The 26,146-nt window shown below is 39.1% G+C and overlaps 1 protein-coding gene across 5 annotated transcripts; it reads right to left on the reverse strand.

Moving 5' to 3' along the window:
* Window positions 1–1,426: 1,426 nt before the first annotated feature.
* Window positions 1,427–25,934, reverse strand: ZC3H14 (zinc finger CCCH-type containing 14). 5 transcript variants are annotated; one of them, XM_086748371.1, is made up of 17 exons: window positions 25,777–25,906; window positions 24,896–24,938; window positions 21,556–21,670; window positions 18,434–18,474; window positions 17,889–18,084; window positions 17,110–17,530; window positions 15,037–15,197; window positions 12,558–12,658; window positions 11,790–11,945; window positions 10,191–10,265; window positions 9,609–9,765; window positions 7,644–7,867; window positions 5,394–5,514; window positions 4,399–4,535; window positions 3,256–3,350; window positions 2,348–2,454; window positions 1,427–1,706 (listed from the first exon to the last, which is right to left on the reverse strand). In XM_086748371.1, the coding sequence occupies exons 1-17, from the start codon at window positions 25,810–25,812 to the stop codon at window positions 1,700–1,702; spliced, it is 2,193 nt and encodes a 730-aa protein (XP_086604497.1). In that variant the 5' UTR covers window positions 25,813–25,906; the 3' UTR covers window positions 1,427–1,699. The 5 variants fall into 5 exon arrangements, with proteins under 5 accessions (XP_086604497.1, XP_086604494.1, XP_086604498.1 ...); XM_086748368.1 differs by lacking the exons at window positions 1,427–1,706; window positions 2,348–2,454 and adding an exon at window positions 2,462–3,055 and having other exon boundaries at window positions 25,777–25,934; XM_086748372.1 differs by lacking the exons at window positions 1,427–1,706; window positions 2,348–2,454 and adding an exon at window positions 2,462–3,055 and having other exon boundaries at window positions 17,356–17,530; window positions 25,777–25,931.
* Between the last annotated feature and the right edge of the window lie 212 nt (window positions 25,935–26,146).

The following is a 26,146-nucleotide window of genomic DNA, read 5'->3' on the forward strand; positions in this document are numbered from 1 at the left end:
GTATTAGTTTTCTGCTGCCCTTACCAGCTGTTGTCTCCTCCTCTCACACTGAAAAAGAAAATAGCTTCATGGTGGCAGCTATTTGTGAAAGGGGCAGCTAATGAAGGCATTGGGAAATTCTATAGAAAAATAATGTCATTTTGAAGTCTTTCATCTGGAAATCCATTTCAGCATTGCTCCGTACAATGCAAGAGCCTGCACTCTCCTCCTCCACTCCCCTGTCCGCTCACCTTAGGAAAATATTTTACTGTAGTTCTTTAAGCTTAAAATCCAGTTGTCTGTTCAGATTTGTTGTGTTTCATTATGCAGTGTGTCAGATAATCCCTCTTGCTTTAACAAAAAAAAAAAAAAAAACCAGGAGGAAAAAAAAAAAAAAAAAAGGTATTTTAAACTAGTCCAAAGGTATGGTCATGTATTACTGTATTAAGGATCATGGTTTTAAGTGTACTCCATGAACATCTAATCCCTGTTACAATATTATATGTTTATTGAAAGCATATATATATATATATATATATATATATATAAAAGTAAATGTCAGATTTTTGGATTAATTAAGATTTTTTTAAAATTTGAATATGAACTTTGAGTACTTTATTTCAGAAAAAAAAAATTAAAATACTTTCCTGGAGTGTTATGTTTCAGAATTCAAGACTATATTTGTCAAATTTAAGTTTAAAATATGTAGCTAACATTGTTTTCCGATATTGAATGTAAATATTTGTAAAAAGAAATTCTTTTGTATATTTTTGTGAAAATGTAGTTCCCCAAAAGATACAAAAGATTTAATAAAAAAGTGCATTTCTGTTACTGCTCAACACTTTTAATCATTATAATACCACTTAAACATATTTATGGTTACCTCTTGGGATTATTTTTTGCAATGTAGGTCACAGGAACTTTCTCAAAGGAGATAATTACAAAGTATGCCCAGTAGTGAGGTGTACTGGAAGAAAAACAAATTCTTCAGAGGAGATTCAGAGGGGTGCTTTCTATCTTCCTGGTGTAAACGGAGACATCTGAAACTATTTATTTTCAAGTGAAGTGGTATTTCGTTTTGTAGGCTTTTTCAATGGAGCACAATACCTTTAATTTTTAATTGTTCTTGCTTATGAAGCATTTTTGTTCCATAGTTTTTCCCTCGTTTGAGAAAGTATCGGGTGTGATGACTATTGCATGAAGAAGCGCCCAAGCGACAAACCACTTCCACTCTTCTTCGCTGTGAGTGGGTGCAGAGTTCAGTCACCATTTGCTAGGACATCAGTTCAGTTTTATGCATTGTACCAACCATTTGCTGAATAAAATACAATTCTAGGATGATCTGAATACAGGAATAAGCTAAGACTTATTCCTGTAGGATACACTTACTTCTTTAACAAACACACCTAATCTTAAGCACGAAACATCACCCAAACAGAACACAAAATGTGTTTTGAAAGTTTTTAATGGAATTTAAAGTAAAACTATTCTTACACAGACATTTTCTTCTTACAGTGTAAAAAAAATGTAAAATTGCTTAAACTTACAAATTTGGAAAATTAGAGACATTTCAAGTATGCAATCAACCTCATTTTATGAAAACAATGTATATTAAAGTTCAAAATGCATGGATTTTTCTAACATCCTGCACCCCGGTAGTTAATCTTCCTTTCCGCTACTGTCCAAAGCAGGCAAAGGTCAGTCCCAAGCTGTATCTCAGTCATTCACTGAGGGGAAAAAGAAAAACAATTCACGTAAGTAACAATCCTACTAGTCTGTAAAGAGTATCTGGGAACTGATTTGCATCCTGCCCCTGTAACACTGAAGACCTGTGCAGACGAGATTAGTTGGAGTGGAAGGCTCACGTGCTTTGACTCCCTTTAAGACAGGCCAATGACCGCAGCTTTGGGAAGTTTGCTACTAGTTGATGAAATCACAAGTAGATGACAGGAGAGCTGCTCTGCCAGAATCACTGAGAAACATCTCAACATTTTGTGGAAAAGACAGCTTGGACACAAGATAACAGTAAAGAGCTGATGTTGGATTTTCAGCTTTATTCAAATAAAATTTGGTAAACACAACATGTCCGGGTCAGGATTCCAGTGACTGCCGTATCCCAGCTGCGGGGCACTTTTTTCCAGCGCTGCATGACATTAGGTAATGTTTACACTACTAAAAACAAACAGTACAGAGTTCTTTTTAAGAGAAAGATGCCTGTAACAGGTATCTTTCTTCATACAATCATCTCTGTTCATCACACACATGTTACTCCTGTGAGTAAAACTGCATTGGTGATATAAGTCACAACAGCTTTTTTTTTTTTTTTTTAAATTTTATTTTTCTTCGTTAGGTTTAGGGTGTATCTCACCTGGTTTGAGCCCGAGTCCATTTCAAGGCATGGCGTGGCGGTACAGCAATAGCTGGATGGTAAAAAGTGCAGTCTGGTCTTGTACACTGGGTGTTAAACCTACAATGCTGAAAATGAAAGCGTGTCAGAAGAGGCTGCTCGAAGCTGGCTGACCTCCTGAGCGAGCTCACCTAGAATGCCTTACATGCAAATTTGTGTGACAGATCTGACAGGTAATTGAATCAGCAGCTACGCAGACTACGGCAATGAGTTCAACCCACTGCGAGAAGGAAATCCTTTTTTAAAAGTATTGATTATGAATTAGATGCTCCAAAATGGCCACTGCACTGAGAGGTGGAAGTTCCTTTGCTTTTCAGGGTTTACAGAGTTCTGTTGCAATTCATTTGCCTATATAAGTTAGAAACATGGCACAGCCTTATCTGAAAGAGTGAGGAAAAGTCAGCAGAATCTGGCTAATAATATCTATGGAATAGAAGTACCCGAGTTCTGAACTTGTTCTATATAAATTCCATGAATATACTTTAGGGTAACTGGGAACTCCTTAAAAGTTTTTGTATATTGCAGCGCATCTGAAGGAAGAGTCAAGAGCCTGTAACATATTCCTTCGATACAAGCTACACGTTGTCCTCCTCTGCCCCCAGCATCCGGCTGGGCAGATCTCTGACAAGTGCTATGCCTGTGTGCCTGTCTGAAATTCCCCAGAAGTACCTGGTAGAAAGATTATTTAAAAATGTAATTTTCCAAATTCTTTAAGACCCTGGTTTTGCATGTTATGTTTCTGAGCTGAAGTTAAAAGGTGAAAAATAAAAGCAAAAACTGTGAAGCGCTAGTGACATTTCCTGACCCAAATTAACACATTTCACATATCTTTCTAGAAAGGAAGGGAAGAGATAAGAGATAATTCTTACTTTTGGGTGGTAAAATGGACATTCCATTTTCTTACAAGCAGGAAAAAACTTGCACAGTGGACTACTGGAAGATATAGATGGTGTGGGTAGTGGTGCTAAAAGTAGAAAAAAGAACAGAAAGTGAGCCTGGATCAGAATAAATTGCCTTTTTAATACAGTGCCACACAAATATATCAATCCTTCTGCAAGACAGTATGTTTAATAATACAGCAAAGTTCTGCAAGAAATATGGGAAGCAGATCACAATGCATTGAGTGGATCTCATCCTGGGCTAGAACAACACTATCAGGTAACCGTTGGTGTTGGCTCTTCAGCATTTCAGGACAGAAGGTACCATGGTCATGGCAATGCTTCCAACAAATTAAGCAGAGATTCTGGTAGGCAGAGAAATTCAAATGTTAAATTTAGACAGCAGCAAGCCTGTTAGAGTTTAAGCTAACTGGACTGAAAAGCGCAGGCAGTGCACTTTCCAGGAATACAGAGGAGCTGCTGGAAATGATGCAGGAGATAAGCACATTGTACTCTGCCTCCTGGCAAAGTAACAAAACTGCATCGTACTATGACTGAGGGCTAAACCACTTCCAAAAGATGATGACTTCAGTGGAGTAAAGGCCCTCCACCTTGGCACTACCCAAAGGCTCAGGAATTCCAACCGTAATCCAAACACAGCTATTCCCTTCACTGGGTAACCTCATCCCTGAAAGTCATCTCACCATTACGTAAAGTTAACTCCTACAGTGTCATTAAAGGAAAAAAATGTTCATACGAAGACAGAAACCTCTGTCTTCAATTTGTGTCACAAGCTTTTGGTACAACATGTATCCAATTCAGGAAAAAAACTGAGTAAAACTGCTGTGTTGGCTAGTCCCTTCAGAAGAAGGGACTACTTACGCAAGTCACCCCCTTGCCATTGCATAGATTTCATGTGGACTCTTGCGTAAGACATAAGAACGTTCAGGGATTTTTCTGATAACGGTTTTTGCAATAACACTGGAATATTATTCTTCATCTAGCATTAAGAGTTGAAAGAAAATTAAATCGAGAAAAAAAATACTTATTCACCGCTGTCAGTTTCTGCTTCCAAAAATACTGTTTTCCCTTCAGCACTTGCATTTAAAGCTCAGGAAAACAAGAGGTGCTCACCTGGTTTAGGAGATGGATGGGGGGTTCGTCGACTGGCATGAGTGTAAGGACAGTCTGGCTTAGTGCACTTTGCATCGTATTTACAGTTTGGATGGATGAACAAGCATTTATCAGCAAATTTGCAGTTAGGAAAAACTCTGAGGGAAAAGAAACTGAGTCATAAGCCCATACTCGGAGCAAAATCCCCAAGCAGCTGTTACACATGAAAGCCAGAACTACAACAGATCCGTATTCATTTTCCCTGTGGACACTCTTTATGTGCAGTAAATGACTGAACTACCTCACACTCGGTGGAGTTCAGTAGCAAGCTACTTGATGCACGCTAAGACGCATCATTCTCAGTGCGCAGTGCAGAGCGGCAAAGGCACTGTGAATTCAGACCTTCACAGAGAAGGGCACAGAATTCCCTAAGTAACATGGTTCAATCACTGAAGAAAAAGTGTTATTTTGAATTTAGTTATGTTGGATTGTAAAAGAAAATTCAAATGTCTGAGTAAATGAAGCCATCCAATCTGGTAACCTTTATCTCAAAACAGAAATTGTTTTTCTAGACTGTTGCTGCTTGTGGAAGAGAAGTCACAGGCACAGTGCACATTCAAGAGTCAGCCTTTGCTTTCAAATAAAAAACCGCACCATGTTACTATGTAACAGGACCTGAACATGTTCAAAGGCATTTGACAGCCAGCAGAAGAGAGCCTGTTGTTTTAAGAGGACATCAATTCCCACATCTCTAAGCAACCCAAACCCACCAGCCTATACACTAAGCTAAGCTGTCTTCTGCAAGAGCACAGCTGTGACTCTGCTTATGAAAAACTGCTGTATTCTGATGCATGGTAGATGGGAGGAAACAGAAATTACAGTGTGATCATAGCTCTGCTCCTACCCTAACACACTTCACACTGCCTTGGCGTATTTACTAACACAGAAGGGAAATTTGTAGCATCAAAATGAAAATAAAAATAACACGTCAAGTGGATAAGCTTTGCACTACTCACTTGCAAGGTAGAGTGGGGTGATGGTACACACATTCATCTCCGTTTTTACAGGCAGGCCAGTACTTGCAGCGCTCAAGCACCTTCTCCTGTTTTTGCAGCACATTTAACTGTTCCATATCCACTAGGAATGAAAGAAAAAAGAAAAAAAAACAAACCCAAGCTGGGATCTTTATGATTCTATATGCAATTCGGCGGACGCAATATAGCATAACTGAAATTCACAGTTTTTCCTATTCTGTCTCTCCTTTTAACCAAATTCTTGGAAAGCCTCTATCAATCAAAAAAAGTCATAACAGTAAAAATTTATGTACAATCATTGTCTGAAGAAAATTTCCAAAACTACAAAGTGAAAGAAGTAATAATATTGGACTGAGAGCTGCCTTTTGGTGGCAAAAGATCAAACTTGCACTGTTTACAAGCAAAATAATTTTCTTCACAAATCCAAATCGACATGTGAAAGTCAAACAAATTAGATCTTGATCATACAAGACAAAGATCTTCAACTTAAGCTTAGTTACGACTGTTGTGCTGAGCCACATGTTAATAATAGCTATGCTTCCTTTCTCAAAGATATTTCTGGCTCTAGAAAATTATTTCAAGAGATAAAGTAAAAAATAATTTTTTACACTAATCAGATACGATTTATTAGTATAGTGGCACACAGCGAAAAAGAACCACTTTCATGTAAGTTGCTTGGACAGAAACCACATTTGCTTCAGTTACCTGAACCCAGACACCAATCCTAAAAGTATTTTAAGTAATTTCAAGCTGAAACATCCAACACCTTCACTACTCTTAAGGGATCCTGGGACATTTACTTTCTCCTATTTAACATTATTTGTAAAACCTCATTCTGCAAATTCAGGCAATTAAGCATAAACCTTCACTGTTGTCTTATTTTCCCAAATCTGCCTAAACCTTTGGCTTTTCAAAGCTTTCCAGGACTGTCAGACTTACCTCTCTGATCTTACTAGTGACACGCTTGCTCCAGCTTCGTTCCATCCTCAGCCTCATTTATACCCTTTCCTTGCAATGCCACAGAGCCAAGTAATGCTATCCTACTGTAAAACCAGCTTGCTTGTACAATCGCTTCCACACTGACCTGATTCTGTGTGAACTTCAGTCACGCTTGTGCTACTTCTGGCTAACATAGCTAATGAAATAAGAACCCCTAACAGAGATACAACTGCATCAGCAACGCTTTCCTGCCCCAAATAGCTTCAGTCAGGAGTGTGAAAGAGACTACACTAGTAAAAGCACAGATTTGCAAGGACAGTACTCTGGTATATATTTCACTGTACTAGTAAAAACGTGCCAATGGATATGTAACATTCCTTTCTTCTTTAAGATTGCCTGGTATTCCAGCCAGTGGGACTGAAAGGACTTAAAAGATCTGTTGCTTTTTCTCCCATGGCTCTTTCATAATTGCGTTACGCATTTACAGCTAGATCCAAGAAATTTACAAGTTCACTTTGTAGCATTAAATACTATTCTTTATTTAGTTAGGAAAATTTGGATGCACTGCTACTACGAAAAATAAAGGTATTTATTTTCATAAGAAAACTATTTAAAAAATGAATCCAAGCATGACTTTAAGGCAAGTATTCAACAGGTCTATGAAAAAAACATATCCTCTATATTTTTCATCACCATATCAGTGTTCCAAACAACTCAAACATATGCTTCGGCAAGCAACTTCCCACGTTATTCAAAAGTTATCCTGAATATACAAAACTTCAAGTAAAATCATACACTGTTTAAGTTCTACTTTCAGAGATTCTAGCAACTTGACTCCACCAACACTTTATACTTAACAGGCTCCTTCCGACAGCAGAAATCTAGACAGAAACATCAATACCACCTGGCGTATTTTTTAAAGTTCAAGGCACAGCAAAATCTTCATCGTAAAATCTCCTGTCCATCAGCATGGGGACAAATGATAACGAGCCAACCATAAGTGCTGATTTCTGGCAATGGAGACAAACTAAATTTTCGAAAGACAAAACCAAAGTTTTACCAATACTGAGATGTGTGGAGGATTACCTATGTGCCGTTTTGCTCTAGTTTACCAAGACAAAGGCTTCTGAAGATGCGGCCCCAGTGAACTACCACATTTCATTTGCCTAAAGAATGTTCTAGTTTGAAAAATAAGCACCATCGCTTCGATTTCTCAAGAACGATATACGCAAGAGTTCTACCCACAATCAAACCACCACATTAACGTCGGACCCTGTTGGTAAGGATAATTACCATCACAGCTCTCCAGCTGCCTGGTTACAATTTGCATCTGCTGTGCTCGAAGGCCTCTTAATCCTTTGCCAGCAGACATATTTTGGGTAACTGGCTTTAATCCTTCAGTTACATACATATCTTCCTCTTCTTGATCAGAAAGGTATCCTGGTGGACTGGGCACACCATCCAGTGTCACGATGAACTTGGGACTAGCAGGTTTCTCTGGCTGTGCAAGCTGGTCTCTATCAAACAAAGAAATGTAGTAAAAATATATTTTTTGACTCGAGAGATTTGAGTAAAAGTGAGCTGCACTAGTAACTAAAAGTAGTACAAGCTAATCTATGGGGAGTCATGCAGTAACAAACCTTCTTCTAATACTACTAATAATGTACTCCAATTAATAGTTTGCCTTCTAGTCTCCCTGAAGCCCTAATAAGAAATACAGCTTTCAATGGCATACAGCAGAGAATTTAGCAGATTTATTTCAGCTTATTGCATTCTGCTCAACAGACAGATCCAAAAGTTCATTTACAGACACAGTTAAATATAGGAAAGTGATTAATCTTTTGAGGAATTTACAGTTTTGAGACAAAAAAAAAATGAGGGTAAATTCTGGGAATCGCAAACCTTTTAACACACAAAACAGGTGTCTCCTCTACTCAGCAGCACATTATGAAACAGCGAGTGTAAAAGTTTTTAGGAATAGAAAGAGGAACTGAAACACTGACACTAAAAACTTTGATGCTCAGCATCTAGCTCAGTCTAGCCTAGTATCCTGTATCTGACAGTAGTCCAGGTGGATAAAGCAAGTATAAAAACAGGGGATGCATACGTTTTCTCCAATCTTCCACTGTCCCACCCATTTCACCTGAAGAATTTCCTGAATGGCATGTGATTCTAAATATTTGGAAACACGCTCAGTTCTCATCTTTGACAAACAGTGATGGTATAAACTTTGCTTCTCTATGTAATTAGGCTAAAAACAACCACAGTATAGAATGCCTTTAAGAAGAGAGAAAAACAATACAATATAAACATCACCAGCCAGAACTTTCAAGCTCAAGCAGTCAGAAATTTACCTATTCACATGCAAAAATTTACCACTCTCCAGTAGCACAGTCACAGTTTTCAACTGTGACATTATGAGGTTATCCTTTTGGATTTGTTTGTTCATTGTTGGTTTTATTTTTAATTAATAAAGGCTGTTTAAGGCCACTCATGGAAAGGAAACATTAACAGCCCACAGTGATGAAGTACATCACATTGTTCTGAGAGGTTTTTAACTCTTAACAGGTAAGATACGTAAAACTATTTGGTAGCAGGAACTATCCAGGCCTTTAACAAGTTTGGAAAATGACTGGGCACTGGCCATCGTTCGAGGAAATGAAAAAACATCCACAACATATAATTTGAAGCTGACATTAACTTTAAACTTCCCTTGGCAAAACTCTCCAGTAAGGAGCCCTACATCACCTGTCCCACATGCCACTTAACTGTTGGCTTATGGGGACTGAGCTGCCCGCATGCAGAATGCGCTGTTTCCCTCCAGCACTGAGAGCTCAGGATTCACCATACTCAATACTGTATTCAAAAACCTTTCTTAAGAAATGTAATCTCAGGGTTAAACAGTTATAAAACTAAAGGCAATTTAAAAAAAATTATTACTTAATTGAGATTTCAGAAATCAAAACTGCTATGACAAAAAAGAGCAGTACTTTCTGTTCCTCCTCCTTCTTTCTTGTAAATCAAAGACCTGCTCAAGCTACAGCTGACCCTGAGAACTATTTCCCATTTAGAAGGATTTCTGGGAGGTTTTTTGCCCCTGCTTTTTTCCCCCCACTCTACTATTCAATATCAATCCATTTTCTATGATTTCTCGGATCCTGCATGGACTGACAAAGTGCAAGTATGACTGAATGCTTCCATCCAAACCACAAACAAGCACTCTGACTAATAACAGTTCTAAAAGAAATAACTTTTTACCGGGTCTGTATTAGACGTCCCGAGAGTACTCTTACTGCCTCTGTGGCCCTCCTTCCAGATTGCTGATTCTGAGGCACTATTTCCTCAGATAACTTCGGCTTCTTCAGGATAAATGACCTAGTATCTGTGTGGACCATGGATTCTGCATCATAGTAATCTGAATTGGGAGAAAAATTACATAGAAAACAGAAAAATAAGGTTGTAGTTGTACTCTTAACTTGTAGCATATTTTTTAATATCGATTCACATGGCCCATTAAAACATGTTTTGTTTTAATTTCTTACTAGTAGCTTCCAGAAAACACTTTTACTTCCTTACTAATTCCACAGAAGTGGATGAGTGAAAGGCCATTATTAGGTCGGACCAGGAAACAGCTGTGCTGAAACAGCATTGAAGGGAGTCCACACACACTCAAAATCTCTCAGGCACTGAACACCTACTGATGTAACATTTTTACTCCTTAGAGATGTAGAAACTAGAAAATGCTAGAAATCAGTATAATTAATTGAAAAAGAAGTTCTATTTTAAACATTCATTGACTAGTAGTGGTCAATTCGAAAATAAAAGATCACAAGCCTTAACCTTGAGTCACTTGCAAGGCATCTTCAATCACAGGATCAATCTGGAGTCGAGAAGAGAGCTCCTTTTGTTCGGCTCCTAAAAAAACCCCAGTAATTAGAAGCATATTTTACTGCATGTCAAAATGAAATTATAGATTAAAGAACTGAAGCATACTCTTCTAATTCCTTTGATTAAAAAAAAAAGAAAACAAACCACAAAAACTTCCACATTTCTAATAAAAAAAAAAGCACCATTATCCTTGTTATGAGCCCCTTTCTCACTGTTTCAGAAACAGTAACAAGTCTTCTCTAGCCAGACGGCACGGCAAAATCTAACTACTGCAAGACTCCAGTCTTCCCTATGACCATTGCTCTGTACAGACCAGCTCTGTGGCTACGGCAACTTAAAAAGGCCAAGTTCTTCCTCCTCATTTGTAGAGGCGTTGACTATTCAGAGAACACACACAGAACAAAGCAGCTAACTACAAGGGACTACTTTATGGTCTTTATAGAGGTAAAACAAATCAGAGGAGCACTGTTCTACCTTTGACTTACAGTTTGAAAAAAATTATTTTGCTCTCTGTAGGTTTCCTAAGCAAGCTGCCATTTCCATTTCAATGGCAAAAGAGCAAAAATATTTAGCATAAATGTTTTCTGTTCATTAATCAAAGACTGATAAAGCTGCTTCTTATGTAGTTTCCAGATACAATTTCAACTATTTTATGTTGGCAGAAAGATTCCAACTACATCTATATGAGAAATAAGCGATTTAATTTTTTTTTTAATAACGAATGTTTACCATTCCTTAACAACGACTGTGAGCTGATGTAACAAAGATCTTATTCAAACCAAATTTTACTCAACAATCCAAGTATCTAAACACTTAGCAAGAGTAAACTACCTACTACTTAAAGAAGTGGTTTTCCACCACTTTACTTCTATCATAGCTTGTAACTAACACAGACACACACACATTTCTTTCTTTGTAACAAAATCATCCTGAAAAGATACTTTGATTGCCCTTAAATGTTATGCCACTTTCCTTCAGAAGTTTTGTAACAGAAGTAAAAACAAAGCCTACTTTTCACACAGTTATCCTGGTATCAGCTGTCCTGTAATAGCAAATATAGTACTCCAATATTTACAAAAAAAATTAAAACATTAGAACTATTTGTGTCATAACAGTGTCGGAAACAATCTTTTAATACTTCATATACTGCAAAATTATTCCCAATCTAGAGTATCCTAACTCTCTCACATAAGCTTTGTGAGATAATTACTCCCACAAGATGTTAAGGAAAAAAATGCAAAGGACAGGGAAAAGAGAAGTTATTCCAACATAAATGGATAAATTTGCCTATGTAAATTTATTCTTCAGTGATATGCCACAATGCTATATCACCCTTTGCTAACTGGTTAATTCCTCTGGGGGGGGCGCAGGGGGGTGGTGGCGGCAGTGGAGGGGGCGTGTGCGCGTACATGTATGCGTGTGTAAAACTTCTTGGTTTTCAGGGCATTCCCACACGCAACTTTTGATGCTGACTTAAAAGTTAAAAGCACCTATTTTCTCTGCTGTAAAATGACATTCCCTGCTATAAATTTTTAAAGATTATCAGATGACCTTGAATTCCTTCAACTGTCTGCTCCTTTGGCTCTTCTGCTTGAAGCTGAGAACTCAGAGCAGGCAGTCTGTTTTGCACATGGATTACTTCTAACTGAGATTCTTCTGGACTAATTCGAGTTCTTGGTGCAACTGGAACAGTCTGTTTCTGTGGAACTTTAAATGAAGAAACAATGGTAAATCATTTACATACAACCCAATCACAAAACATTACTATTTTTACAAATGGTACTAAAATAACTCTAATAAATGCCTACACAAACACACAAAAAAAATTCCCAAGCATCGGTCTCCACAAAAAGCATCTTTAGCTACCTGTGAAATTCTCAGTGTGAAAGCACATTCGTACATGTGTATGGAGCATTCTGTGTGGCACCTCAGAACATCTACTTTTAAGACAAAACAGCCTAAGGAGGATTAGAGTGACATCAGCAAAGTATTCATTCATCCACTTCAACAAAAATAATTAATTTGGTACTTTCTTATGGTATCAAAATCACTTTACAGATTTTGTATCTATATACTTTACAGACTTACTACCTTGATTAATATATTTTAAGTAACTCTTTTCTCCCTTGTTTATGCTTTCATAATTCAAAACTGAAGATTAACGTAATGTTCACAGGACACCGAAAAGGCCTTACGTGTATCACTGACACGTGCTATTTAACATTCTGTTTTGTCTCCAAGTGCTATCCTAAGCTTGAATTTATAAAACAGGGCTTGGAAATATTATAGCTTAGCACAAACAAAAATAATGCTAATTACCAGTGGAATAATTGGTTGTTTTTGTAACCGATTCCTGTGCTTCAGAGATTGCTTTCAGTATTAAATTCTTATTGGCCTGTTTTGAAGGTGGCAATGAAGGTCTAAGGAAGATAAAGAAAATAATTAATTGTAAATTAATTGCAACAGCAACTATATCCATGTTAAACACAGATATTTCAACAGGTTAACACAGTTATGCATAATACTGACAGAAATAATCATCTAAAATCACTTTATCCGTATTGGTTTTCAGCTTCTTAATCTATTCTCAGAGTGGGAGGGGATCCACAAAATGCTCTCAAAAATAGAAGTCCAGAGGCATGATTTCACCTCTCAGCTTCAGTTGCTGTAAAATCATGCTGCATCTGAAAGGCACAAACTCTGCCGTCCATTTCCTCCCACTTCTGCCTCTCACGTGCCTGTTGCTATGCAGCTGCCCCGGGGAGTAAGAGCCAGCTGAAAACTGACTATCAGAAACACAGCAACTGTAAAAAAAGCTTTGTGTTTGTCTTCGAACATCAACAATAAGGAAGTTTAACTCCGATAAATATGCTGTGGTGCTGAAGATAAATTCAACAGCTTAAAATAAATCTTATACAAGCTAGCACTGTAAATCAGTAGAACCATCTCTTCCCTAGTTTAAATGTTCTTTCTCTTATTGTTGAAAATTAGATACAAACCATTGATGTACTCTGAATGACATCTGACATTCAGACAGAATTAGGGAGCAGAAAAAAAAACGAAAAACCTCTCAAGTCTTTTGAAAAGTCAACATCATCTTAAAGAACAAGTGATAATTAGTTTGAAAACTATTCCCAAAATAAAAACAAAACCTGGAAAATTATTTTACCACATTAAATATCTGTTTTGAAACATGCCAACATTGGAGAGCACATGGAGAGCAAGGAGGTGGTTGGTGACAGCCAACGTGGCTTCACCAAGGCCAGATCCTGCTTGACCAATCTGGTGGCCTTCTATGACGGGGTGACGGCATCGGTGGACAAGGGACGAGCAACAGATATCATCTACCTGGACTTGTGCAAAGCTTTTGACACTGTCCCGCACAACATCCTTCTCTCTAAACCAGAGAGACATGGGTTTGATGGACGGACCACTCGGTGGATAAGGAGTTGGCTGGATGGCCGCTCTCAGAGTGTGGTGGTCAACGGCTCAATGTCCATGTGGAGACCGGTCACGAGTGGCGTCCCTCAGGGGTCCGTGCTGGGCCCAGCCCTGTTCAACATCTTTGTCGGCGACATGGACACTGGGATAGAGTGCACCCTCAGCAAGTTCGCCAATGACACCAAGTTGTGTGGTGCCGTCGACACGCTGGAAGGGAGGGATGCCATCCAGAGGGACCTTGACAGGCTGGAGAGGTGGGCCCGTGCCAACCTCATGAAGTTTCAACCAGGCCAAGTGCAAGGTCCTGCACCTGGGTCATGACAATCCCAGGCACAAATACAGGCTGGGCGGGGAATGGATTGAGAGCAGCCCTGAGGAGAAGGACTTGGGAGTGCTGGTGGATGAGAAGCTCAACATGAGCCGGCAATGCGCCCTTGTGGCCCAGAAGGCCAACCGCATCCTGGGCTGCATCAAGAGAAGCGTGGCCAGCAGGTCGAGGGAGGTGATTCTCCCCCTCTACTCTGCCCTGGTGAGACCCCACCTGGAGTACTGTGTCCAGTTCTGGAGACCCCAACACAAGAAGGACATGGACCAGTTGGAGAAGGTCCAGAGGAGGGCCACAAAGATGATAAAAGGGCTGGAGCACCTCTCTTATGAGGACAGGCTGAGAGAGTTGGGGCTGTTCAGCCCGCAGAAGAGGAGGCTCCAGGGAGACCTGATAGCGGTCTTCCAGTACCTCAAGGGGGCCTACAAGAAAGATGGGGAAAGGCTGTTTAGTAGGGCCTGTTGCAATAGGACGAGGGGTAATGGTTTTAAAATAGAGGGGGGTAGATTTAGATTGGATATTAGGAAAAATTTTTTTACGATGCGAGTTATAGAACACTGGAACAGGTTGCGCAGAGAGGTGATGGAGGCCCCATCCCTGGAAACGTTCAAGGCCAGGCTGGATGAGGCTCTGAGCAACCTGATCTAGTTGGGGATGTCCCTGCTCCTTGCAGGGGGGTTGGACTAGATGACCTTTGAAGGTCCCTTCCAACTCTAACCATTCTATGATTCTATGATTCTATAAAGTTCTTTTGCCAGCAAACTTTTCCCAAATAGTGTAAAATTTCACATTCTTTTGCAGCTTATGCACAATCATAAAAACAGGTTACAAAATTAAAGGAAAAAGGGTGGTATCAACAGACATCTTGACCACAGAATTGTGAGATAGTACAAAGAAATTTTAAAAATGGCTTACTGAATTTTGTCTGTCAATTTCAAAACTGCAAACAGTTTTCCCCAACTACCACTTTTGAAGTTTTTGTTCACCAAATTCATTCTGGAAACCACACAGAATCACTGAGATCTTAAGTACCTTCTTTCTGGCTTTGCAGGTACAGACACACTGCTGGAGATGCTTCCTGTTCGCGATCCATAGTCTTCCTCCTCCTCCTCATCTTCCCCATCATTACAGAACTTTTTCACTTTGACTACTGAGCTTACAACAGGCAATCGTCTCTTCCTGGAGCTTTCTTCCTACAACAAAGAGTAGTCAAAACAATTCATTTAGCACAAAACATGTATCAGTAGGCCAGCAAAGAAGATATCGCAATTCTGCCTATAGCCAGAAGATGGAGAACATCCACTCAAGTTGCATGAGACTAGGACTACTGTACTGTCTGAGGAAACAAGTGATAGCACTAGAGAGTTTGAAAATCAGACATATTTACACTGAAACATCTCATTAAAAATGTAACTACATAACATTTAGAAAAGGAGAAGAAAAAAGTATGAAGTACAGACATCTATTGAAAAAGCAGGATTTTCCAAAGAAATTCATAGTACCCTTCAAGACACACCTGTTGAAAGTCTGATAGAGAAAAGTGAAAGTCAGTATGAATTACTTTCTCCTCTGTATGAACTCTATTTTCAGATTAGTGTAAGGATTAATCTCTAGCAAGCTGACATATTCCAGAGGATACGCCTAGCTAGGCAGAGCCAGGATGTTCCAAAGGATACTCCTAGCTAGGCAGAGCCAAGATGGTCCAGTTTAGGCAGTGCAAGGTCCCTGTTCTGACACAGCCACTCACTGCCACCACAGTGCATGTGGTAGTGACAAATTTAAATGTTAGGCTGTGTGAAAGCACATCTCAATAATTCCTGCAGGAACCATCACTCAGCACTGAACTATGCAAGAGCACAGTGAGGCATCTAGATGCCATGTCTATACATGGTACCCTTTAAATGATCCTGTATCCTCTAAGGAGAAAGAAATATCCTAATGGATGGATCTGGACTACACCAATACAGAACATTCATACAGTAAATGACCCAATATCTAAAGACATAACCTTTTTAAAGGTAAAACTTCCCAAAGCCCAAGAACTTGTCTAAGAGAAGGCAAAATACAGCAAACGTCCACAGTACTAAGAAACATTCCTGAAATAGCCCTCTTCTGGACATTATTCATGAAACAGTAATAGAAGAAAATTATCACAAGACCTTTTTCTACCATTTCCAAGGAGAGATGTGACTGTCATTCATCAACGACTTCTGTACAACCTTAAAAAAATCACTATATTCTCACTATATTCTCATTCTCACTTCCCCATCTTAAAAAACAAAGATATCAGCACGTATCTTAGTAAAGCATTCTACATTTTCAAATAGAATTCATTGTCCTTTAAACAGAACTAAGTAAGCAGTAGCAAAGACAGAGAACCATACAAGCAATAACAAACACAGATGCACTTGGAATACAAAGTATGGAAAATTCCTGCTTAGTTACAACATTAGCAGCTGTAACAATCTCCACTCCTCTCACAGAGGGCTTTTAACTGATTCATACGGACAGTCTTAAAACTACCAGCTAGGATTATCACTCTGCCTGGCCTAGTCTGGCCTCCAAAGTATCTAGGGCAGCAATCACCTTTTAGTTTGTCCACCACTCATTTCAAAGAATTCTTAAATGCCATGGCTCTAAATAATATGATAACAATAATCCTAGTAAATAACATATCTAGGCTTTAGAAATTAATGTATATCTAGCATAGGTATGAATAAACAGCATCCTAAAAATACTGAACTGTGTAAAGCTGGAGATTTACATAGCACTTATGGAACACCATGCTGTTCCAATGATCTAGAGATCAAAATTAGTATTTCTGATTCATCATGTGCATCGTAACAACGTGCTAACCCCCTAGTCCAACTCAACATGGCATGAAGATGTAAAGCTAATTGCCTCTGAGATGCAGCAACCTGTCGGGTGACGATGTTAAACTACTCTATCTCTTTTCATCAGTGGACCTGAAGAATGAAATCCCAAACCTACTGGGATCAGTGACAGAAGTCCTTTGACTTCTCTGAGGTAAAGATTTTACTGGAACCAGATAGGTTTAGGCTCCTAGCAAGTGTAAAATATTGCAACACTTCAGATCGTACTAACCTCACTGCCTACTTTATCAGCACTAAGTTTGGAGGTGGGTCTGTAACTTTCTGCTAAGCTGCCAAATGCTTCTGGATTGCACAGCTGGCCTGCTTCCAAAGACCTGCAGCTTTGTGTGTCTAACTGCCGGCTCCCCTGTAAGCTGCCCTGTTGTGACAATCTGTGCCCATGTATATTGCCATCTGCACTCCTGCTAGCTGGTGGTCGGTAGATTTCAGCGGAAGGACGAGAAGAACCATAAGTTACAGTTACAATAGGTTTCTTCCGTGACAAAGGATTCTCCTGCACGAAGTTTAGATCTTCATCAATCAGATCATCTGGTTCGGGTTTAATGTCAATTACAGCTTCAGAAGGTGACAATTCCCTCAAAGGCTTGACTGTAGATGTTAAGCGCGATGCAGAACCATCTTCACAAGACTGCCTAATAAAAACAAAAAATTGCCAACTATTAACTCATCTGCAAATAAAGTTCTGGAAAATGAGAACTGTCTTTTAAACAAAGCCAGCAGGGAAGAATCATTAAGGTATTATTGTTTATAGAAATCTAACACACTGATTGCTATTTTAGTTCAGTTAAATAATCTAACCCCATCCGTTGCTTAAAGAAACAGAACTGATTTCCTGATTTAATGTTGCTTTTTTTAACAACAAATTGTAGCAATATTTACTCTTCAAAACTACTCTAATCTTTCCAAGTACCTGCGCTCTTCAGGATGGCTACTACAGTCACACAACTACTAATGTCTGAATGTGTGTTAGTAGGTAACCAGAAGCTTTACCGTGAAGCAGTGTTCCTTTGCTCCTGTGAGCTAGTTGAAACTCTTGAGTCATTTCTTTCAGTCCGAGTACTGGAAACTGCAAGAGGCGGCACAATATCCTCACGCCTCCTCTCATCATTCACAGACGAACTGCTTTTGCTGGAAGGAACGCTGCTCTCAAAAATATTAGATTCTGACGATTTTACATTAGTTGGTTCTGTGGAGACAGGTACCTTTCATTTTTACATCAAAGCACAGCAATACAGATTTTGCAGTAAATGTAGCTAAGAAACTGCAAACAAGACATTGTGCAGATCTCAAAATGCAACAAGCTGAAAGCTGTTTCAGCTAAAAATATCAGCAAGAAACACGTAGAAATAAATTCTAGACTCAGAAATAAAATATTTATCTCAAAATATAAAGCAATTTTCAGTCAGGACCTAAAAGACCATATAAACTGAAAATTAACAAAACAGTCAGCTAAGATATTTTTTGCAACTCATTAGAAACATAACACCACACAAAAAAGATAAATCTATTTTCACTCAAAATTATTTCTTACTTACCAGTAGTGACAGATCGCAGCTTATCCAAAACACCATGGAGCCTGAAATAGATGGGGGACAAGGAAGGAAGCAAAAAAGAAAAAGGAGAAATAAAAGAACTTATGTTCAGAATAATCATCTTTCACAAACCAATTGCCTTTCCCCACCTATAACAAGCATCTCAGTTATCTAAGACTTCACTTTCCATCAGCTGACGTATGTTTAACCTCAAAAGGGAAGCTTTAAGTATCTTGCCTCCAGTGAGTCTTCATACATGCAGGCAGGGTATTCATCACATCATCTACTTTCAGCATTAGGTTGGTTTACACAATCAAAACCAGTACTTTTCACTCTTTCACTACAATCAATGGTGTGAGTTAAGTGTCTTCAAAACGAGTGATTTAAAAAACCTAAGTTAGAAGCCTAAAGTACAGCTGAAAATTTTGCTTTTTATACGAAACTTTAATTACATAGCAGAGTTAAACATAATTCTAAATCCAAACTTAAACAATATACAACTCACAGCACTTAACGTATTCAAGATTATTCCAGCGTGTTTTTTATATGCCAACAATATTCTTTGAGACATGTTGGTGAGCAAAAACATTTCAGCAAGGTACCCAATTTGAAATTTGCCTGTGAAAAAGGCACCAAGCTGAAGCAATACAGAAAAACAAAAGACTATAAAATAATAAGGCTGTAAATAAACACACATTACAGTGAGAAGAAAGGAAAAAAAAATTTAAAAAAATCCCAACATTTAAATGCATATCGTACTTGGAATTCAAACCTGATCATGGGCATCTCCATAACTTAGACCGAGTATTAGAAAAGAGTCAAGGAACAAAAACATGTTGAAAACTGGGAAAACTAAGACTGCATGTAAGTATAAGGAAGGCTTATACTCACTTCCTTTCGAGTTTTCACTAGAACGCTCTTAAAAGTTTTGACAACTGAGCTCTGCTAATGCATATCAGTTTTCACTCTGACCTCCAGATAACTGTGACCTGACACTTGGTTCAGAGTAAGAAGCATTGGCCAACCAACAGGACTGCCAGGTCTGCCACAGAATTGCTGTGAAACTTTTGCCAGACGACCCTAGCTACAGAGACAAACCAAGTAAGGCAGACCTTGGAGAGTACTGTATTTAGCCAAAGACCCAAAGTTTGAGAATGTAAACATTCTGGGTTGCCTTTAGAAGAAATAAAAGCCTACAAAACTCCCAACTACAATGCTATTTAACTTTTTACCACCAGTCCTCTTACAGGTTCTTGCATAAGTTTCATCTTGTCTTTTCCATCATTCTTTTAACCAATACCTACTTTGTTACCCAATAAAGCACTCTGACACTGAATTTGTGTTTATAAGCAAAAGCACTGAATTGAGATTGAAAGACTCATTACATTTGGAGTTTAAACAGGTGTCAAAAACAGCAGTAGGTATAATAGCTACATATAGTTGATATCCAGTTCTAAATATACATATATATATATAAAAAAAAAAAAATCTTGATTTCTCTTCCCTGCTGAAGTTTTCTTTCTCTACATCTTTCTTTTTTTTCAATAAAGTTTTAGTTTAATTTACAAAGCCATAAAAGTGTTTTCTGCTACATATTATTGCATTATTTCTTACTGTATCGTATTATCTAACTGTATCATATTACTATCAGGATTCAGTCAAAAGCCTAGTACTGGAGTTACCCTCATCAACTTGTAAACCTCGCTAATTGCTCTAACTGATATCAGAAAGACAATTGCATGACTTACTGATACAGTGAAACCCAAAAGTTTTGCCTAGGCAGGCCACAAGAGGAAACAAAGAACGTACATGCCTGTTGTACTTTTAAAAAAGGGGTGCATGTTTAACTGCATTCCTTTCTTATATTTATGACAAATGCCAGGAAAAAAAACCTGAAAACTGTGAAAGCAAACTCAAATTATATCCATACAAGTAACACTGTCAAAATCCATCAGTTTAAATAGTTAATACAGTGAATTGTAATAGCTGGAACTAATTTTCACTTTTTTGTCAATCTTTGTGGTTTCATAACATACCCAACTTCTAAAATGTTTCTCTCTGCTATTTAATAGCAGAGCTGCTAAGCTCCTAACCAAATAAAGGGGAACTTGACTAATCCCATAGAATAAATACTGTAAGTGAATGTAACCAGTCAGAATGAAAATTTCAAAGGAAGTAAACTCAAAAAGCAGAAAAAAATGTAGTATTTCTGCAATCTATACAAAACAAAATAATGTTCCTTAAAACTGTATTAGGTTAGAGACTCAGAAATAAGATTAACTTGAAAAAATTCACAACTGTGAAAGTGAGAAAAATCCCTGGAGTGAAAAATCTGTTTGGGTACTCTGAAACATGGAGTTAATTAAAGGCTTATAGTGTAAACCAAATTTGTTTGGTTAAACCAAAATTAGAAAATACATGAGAAATATAGTGGCTAACATTGTTGCACAGTATAGCATAAGTTAATCCACGCTGTCAGAAGTTTAGCAACAGATGAACTCTTTTCTAATCTGTCCTGCTCACAGTCATTCTGGGGTTCTACTTTTGTTTTGTAGAGCTAGGTGGTGGTAATAAATAAAAAGCCTGAGAGGTGGGAATACCTAAGCATTTGGTGCTAAGCCTTGTCAAAGACTGTATACAGAATTAGATTCACTGCTCATCTGTCCTGATATAGTAATTCCCATGTACAACAGCAATCTGAAGCACTGTTAGCATAAAAGCGAAGCTGTTTGTCTTTGAAGAATTATTTTACATCTAACTACAGTGAAAAACACTCTCACGCTCACAGAGGACTTTGCAGGAATTTATTTATTTTTTTTTTAAAGTCAACATATGGCCCTCACTTACCTGATCATTTCACACTTCATTCAAAAACCTGACCGGACTTATGAGCAAACAAGGAATATAAGCCCCCTCCCGAGTCCTTTGCCACTAAATTATCCCTGCAATAGCCTAACTGTTCACAGACTAAAAATAATTTACTTGTTAGACTTGCAAAGTAAATGTTTTGATTAATGTAAATTACACAATGGGAAGATACATAACTTTTTAAATTTTCAGGTTTCACTTACAGATAGCAGTTCTGATTACTGGTAAGAAGTGTGACAAGTAGCTTACAAACATACCAGACAGTGAACCTCACAGTATTGTTTCCAAGGAAAAGGGAAAGGTCTTCTGTCATCTGCTCCTGACTCTTCTTATTGGCGACCATAACCATAATATAATCAGGGAGCTCTTCATCTAATAGAAAGAGAAGTACGTTGTTTTAAAGTATAACACATCATAAAAGACGTAGCAAATATCCTTAAACATGTACTATAAAGACTGCAGACAGAGGATTAGGTAAGCAAATTAACATGACTTCCACTTCTCCTCAAGTTTAATACAAGTTTCAGCTACGAATGGGGAATAAAAGATCATCAGCTTCACAAGAGCATAAGCTGAAGATAAGATCAAAGTATTTAAAAATTGAGTAAATAAAACACAAAAAGGACAAGATAAAAGAAAGACACTCTGCTGTCCTTTTACTTGAACAGTAACAACCACCAAGAATTTTCATTAAATACTGCCAAATATAGCACCTTGTCCTTGTCAAATTTCCTTTAGTTACAAAGACCAAATAGATGAATATCCCTTTCTGATTTAAACAAATCAAAACTGTATGAACTTCCAAATTTTCCATCTACAATAAAAAAAAAAAAACCAAATCAAAACCGAGCAACACCAAGAGCCTGATTCTCTAACCCTGTAACGTAGGCAATTCCATACGTGGTGAGAAATCCATTCCCTTGCTGGACTGCTCGCACAAGGTATGTGTACTCATCAGAATGGGACAGGAAGGTGCTTAGAATCTGACATTAATACATTAAGGGTTTGGGGAGTCTGGTACTCGGTTTTTCACTTGGTCTAGCTCTGGTCTACTCTGAAGGCCTGAATGGCACAGTGTGCCTGAATGACACACTAGGTGTGCCTCTTGAGGACGTATTTCAATTTAGTTTAATCAAACACCTCATGCTCTCCAATATCACTCCATGACATGAACATAACAACAGTAAATGAAGACAGCTGGGAAATCCATTTCAAATTGTGAATCTGAACCACGGCACTAATATAGCTGTACTCATTTCATCAATTTAAGTCATTACACAACATTAAAAAGATGTGAAAAATTAAAAATCTTAAATAGAAATCAAAACACAAATCAAAGGAATTGCCTTTCCTCTATGTCTGTGTACCCTGTAAATAATTCACCTGTACCCTAGACTACAGAAATAACGTTCATATACTGCACCTGCACTCCACTATCCCTAGTCAAGTGTTCCAACATAACACATTCCTAGCCTAAACCTTAACTTTTTTTTGGTGGTTTTTTTTTTCATGTAAACTACAAGTTGCAGAAGATGGATAGATACCCAGATCTAGGAACTTAGAATGAATTCTATTTTTTGGCCAAACTACTTCTAAGCCTGATCAGCTCCTCAGGTGGTTCAACATATGATAAAGAAAATACTTGAAATGTAGATGAAAACGTAAGTTAGCACAATTACCTGTAACAGTACAATAGAAGAAGGCAAGAAAGAAGTAAAGCAAACAACTACTTCTCTCAGCGGCTTACACCAACTTAAATTATATGCAAAACTACAGCCTTTTGAAAATTTTGATAGCTGAAGAACATTTAACTATCTTTATTTTGCTTCACAGATACGAAGTTTTCATTTGAAAAAGTTCTATACAAGAAATAAGTTTCAAAACATCCTGTTGTAGAAGACTTTTCAAAAGAACTAGCAGTTACAGAAAGAAACAAAAGCATGGTTCTTGCTCATAAAGGCTAGAATGAAGACAACCCATTTTTACCAGCTACCTAAAAGAAGGAATAGAGAGTTTTTTGAAAACATTACTTGAAAAGTCGCCAAAAATACTCCAATCAAGAAAAGAAACCTGAAAAAAATGACAGAAATTTGGAAACAATGGTTTAAAAACAAAAAAAAAAGGCCAAGGGAAGTTAGACTTGGTGATAAAGAATACAGGGTTATTTTAAAAAGTTCAGAAGCTGACTGAGAAGAAAGTGTAAACATTGTATGCTGATCTTGGGAACTGCCTTCTGAATACAGGAAACAGAAAGAAAATAAGAGAGAAAGAATAATCAGCCATAGTTAAAATCAAAGATTACTACTATTCTACCAGCATATTGCTATTAGAGATAAGAAATTTTTTTTCAGAAATGCAGAAAAAAAGCAGACAAAGAATCAAGGACTGAGAAACTGAAACCTGAAATGACAGTAAAAAAATCAAAAGTGAGTTCCTGCAAAAGACAGCTTTTTAGATGGTGAAAAAAGATGACAAAAAATTGTAAACACGGTTCCTTGGCACCTGCTGAGTTGAGAACATCAGCTCGTAGGTAACTCCCTTCTACGGAGTCAATACATTTTGATTCCATAAATACAGTGGCCTCCTTTAAACAGGAAATAAGATGAATTCAAGATCAAACTACAAACTTTGAACTTAGTCCTGCAAATCATGGGATCTCTTGAACTATGCTCTCGATTCCTTTCCTTCACCTGAAATCCAAGAAGTATCACAGACAACAAGACAACAGTTGAAGGACTGAGGTATTCTACTTCCAGCAGAACACTGTGTTAAGTTACCATCTTCTGCTGCTGTAAAAAACAGCTGCTCTTAAGTGCAATATCCATTTAATCCTGGATTCAGAAAAAAAAAAAAAAAAAGAAAACCACAGACATTCACACCGCTCACATCTCTCTCCTCACAACCCAAAATAAAATCTCCCCCTGCCTCTAAGATCCAGTTACATATGTTTCATCAATATTAGCTTAACATAGCTCTTAGTTTTCCCCTTAATAGTCAAGCTCTTGCATTTTGCAGATTTGTCCTACATAATGTTTCTGAAGTGGCCTTTCCATCTCCTAAACCAGTTAGCCTAGCTCTGTCTTACAGTAATATCTTTTCTCCTAATTTTGACAAATGTCTCACCCTGAATTCAAAAGGCAGTTGAAAAGATGCCTAGAAAGACTGACTCCATCTCAGAGTGGTCACAGGTAATTGCTGCTATATTTGCAAGGATCTTGCTTTATATGTTTCTCCTTGTGCTTCAAAGAAACTTCTTTAAATACTCACAGACACATTGTTAGTTTGTTTTTCTTTCAAATCCTTTGCCACCATTTCTCCCTGAAAAGGGAGACTGTTAGCCTTCTCAGTTATTTCCTTTTAGTTCTTCATACATCAACGTCCACGTACTGCCTCCTTTTACTCTTAGGCTACACGTATTCCGTTAAGTCTTTTTCTTTCATACTAGTCCAGCACTTCAGGTAATTAATTTCATGCTTAAGGCTTCTGTATGCAGTAACACAAATAATAATAAGGAAATATACCATTCCATTAACTAGCTAGTCATTTCCTAACATCAATGAACCTAAAGAAGATTGCTAAACACATGATAAAACTTACCAACATAAGCCCCCAGCTCCTGCAACTTTCCTTTTATAGCACCCTAAAAAATAATGAAATAGCATTTAAGGGATGAAGCAACAAAGTATTTCTAACTGGAATACGGTGGGAGTCTTAGCAAAGCTTTTCCTCATTAACTGTTTGAACATCTTGGGTTTAGCATGTTGCTTTCCCTATTTTCCACTGCTTGTGATATAAACGTTGTAGCAGTGAGGGCCTGACAGCAGAATAGCAAGAACTGCCAGGAATTCCACGCTCTTTACCATATTTCCTATAAACCAGTTCCTGTTGCTACCAGACAACCTCCAAGTCCCAGCTGTCCTTTTTTAAGCAGAGACCATCCGGGCTCATAAAGTGCAAAGAAAACGAATCTCGGGTGGTTTGACAAAAGGTCATTCCCTGCTCAGCAAGACAAAAAAAAGTCTGCCAGGATTTTACAACCGTGATTGCTGAGCGGGAGCAGCTGACAAGACCGGACGGTAACGAGGGCTTACTGCCTCTCCCGGGCAGCCCCCGGTTCCGGGCCTGGGTCCCAGGCAGGCCACTGCAGGGCGAGGACTCCGGCTCCGCGGGGAGATAGCAGCTGCCCCCGGCTCCGCTTCCCAAAACAACGACTCTCCTGCTCGTAGCCCGCCCCGAGGCCGAAGGCCGCCCGCCGCCGAGAGTTCCCCGTAACCCCGGCCCGGCTGGGGGGTTCGCCCCGCCGCTTCCTTCTGCCAAGGGAAGAGGGCTGGGCAGCGCAGGGCCCGCTATGCCTCCGCCACCTCCGCGTCTGAGGGGAGGCCGGGCCGCCTCAGCCATCGGCCGGGCCTGCCCCCCACAAGCGGAGTCAGGCCCCTGCCTCGGGTGGGGAGGGAGCGACCCGGCTGCTTCTCTCTCACCCGGATCTTGCGGCTGATCTCGGTGCCGATCTCCATGGTCGGGCCGCCTCGGTCCCGTCCCGTGCCGTGCTGTGCTGTGCTGTGCCGTGCCGTGCCGTGCCGTGCCGTCCCTTCCTGTACCGTGTCGTACCGTGCCGTGCCCCCTCCTCTCCCGCCGCGGCCTCCCGGGTCCGCTCCCGCTGCAGGCCGCGCTGGCTCGGGAGCGCCGCGCCGGAGAGTGTTCGGCCTCCGCCTGCAGCGCCCCCTAACGGGCCGCGGCAATACCTCCGCGCCGCCCCCGCCGCCTCGCCCCGTGTGCCCCGCGGCAGGCCCTGCACAGCGCAGGGCCCGGTGGCAGGCGACGAGGCGGTCAGGTGGAGATGCAGGGTGT

This window comes from Chlamydotis macqueenii, chromosome 5, assembly GCF_036417535.1.
Source record: "Chlamydotis macqueenii isolate bChlMac1 chromosome 5, bChlMac1.mat, whole genome shotgun sequence".
Taxonomy (NCBI): Eukaryota; Metazoa; Chordata; class Aves; order Otidiformes; family Otididae; genus Chlamydotis; species Chlamydotis macqueenii.

Bases quoted from the DNA above. Each gene is read 5' to 3' on its own strand.
- ZC3H14 (XM_086748368.1), bottom strand. From the start codon at position 25,812: ATGGAGATCGGCACCGAGATCAGCCGCAAGATCCGG. The intron at 21,671-24,895 runs GTAAGTTTTATC...TCTTTCTATTAG, and splicing joins GGAGCTGGGGGCTTATGTTG to ATGAAGAGCTCCCTGATTAT. The intron at 17,531-17,888 runs GTAAAGCTTCTG...TGTTTTTATTAG, and splicing joins CAAAGGAACACTGCTTCACG to GCAGTCTTGTGAAGATGGTT.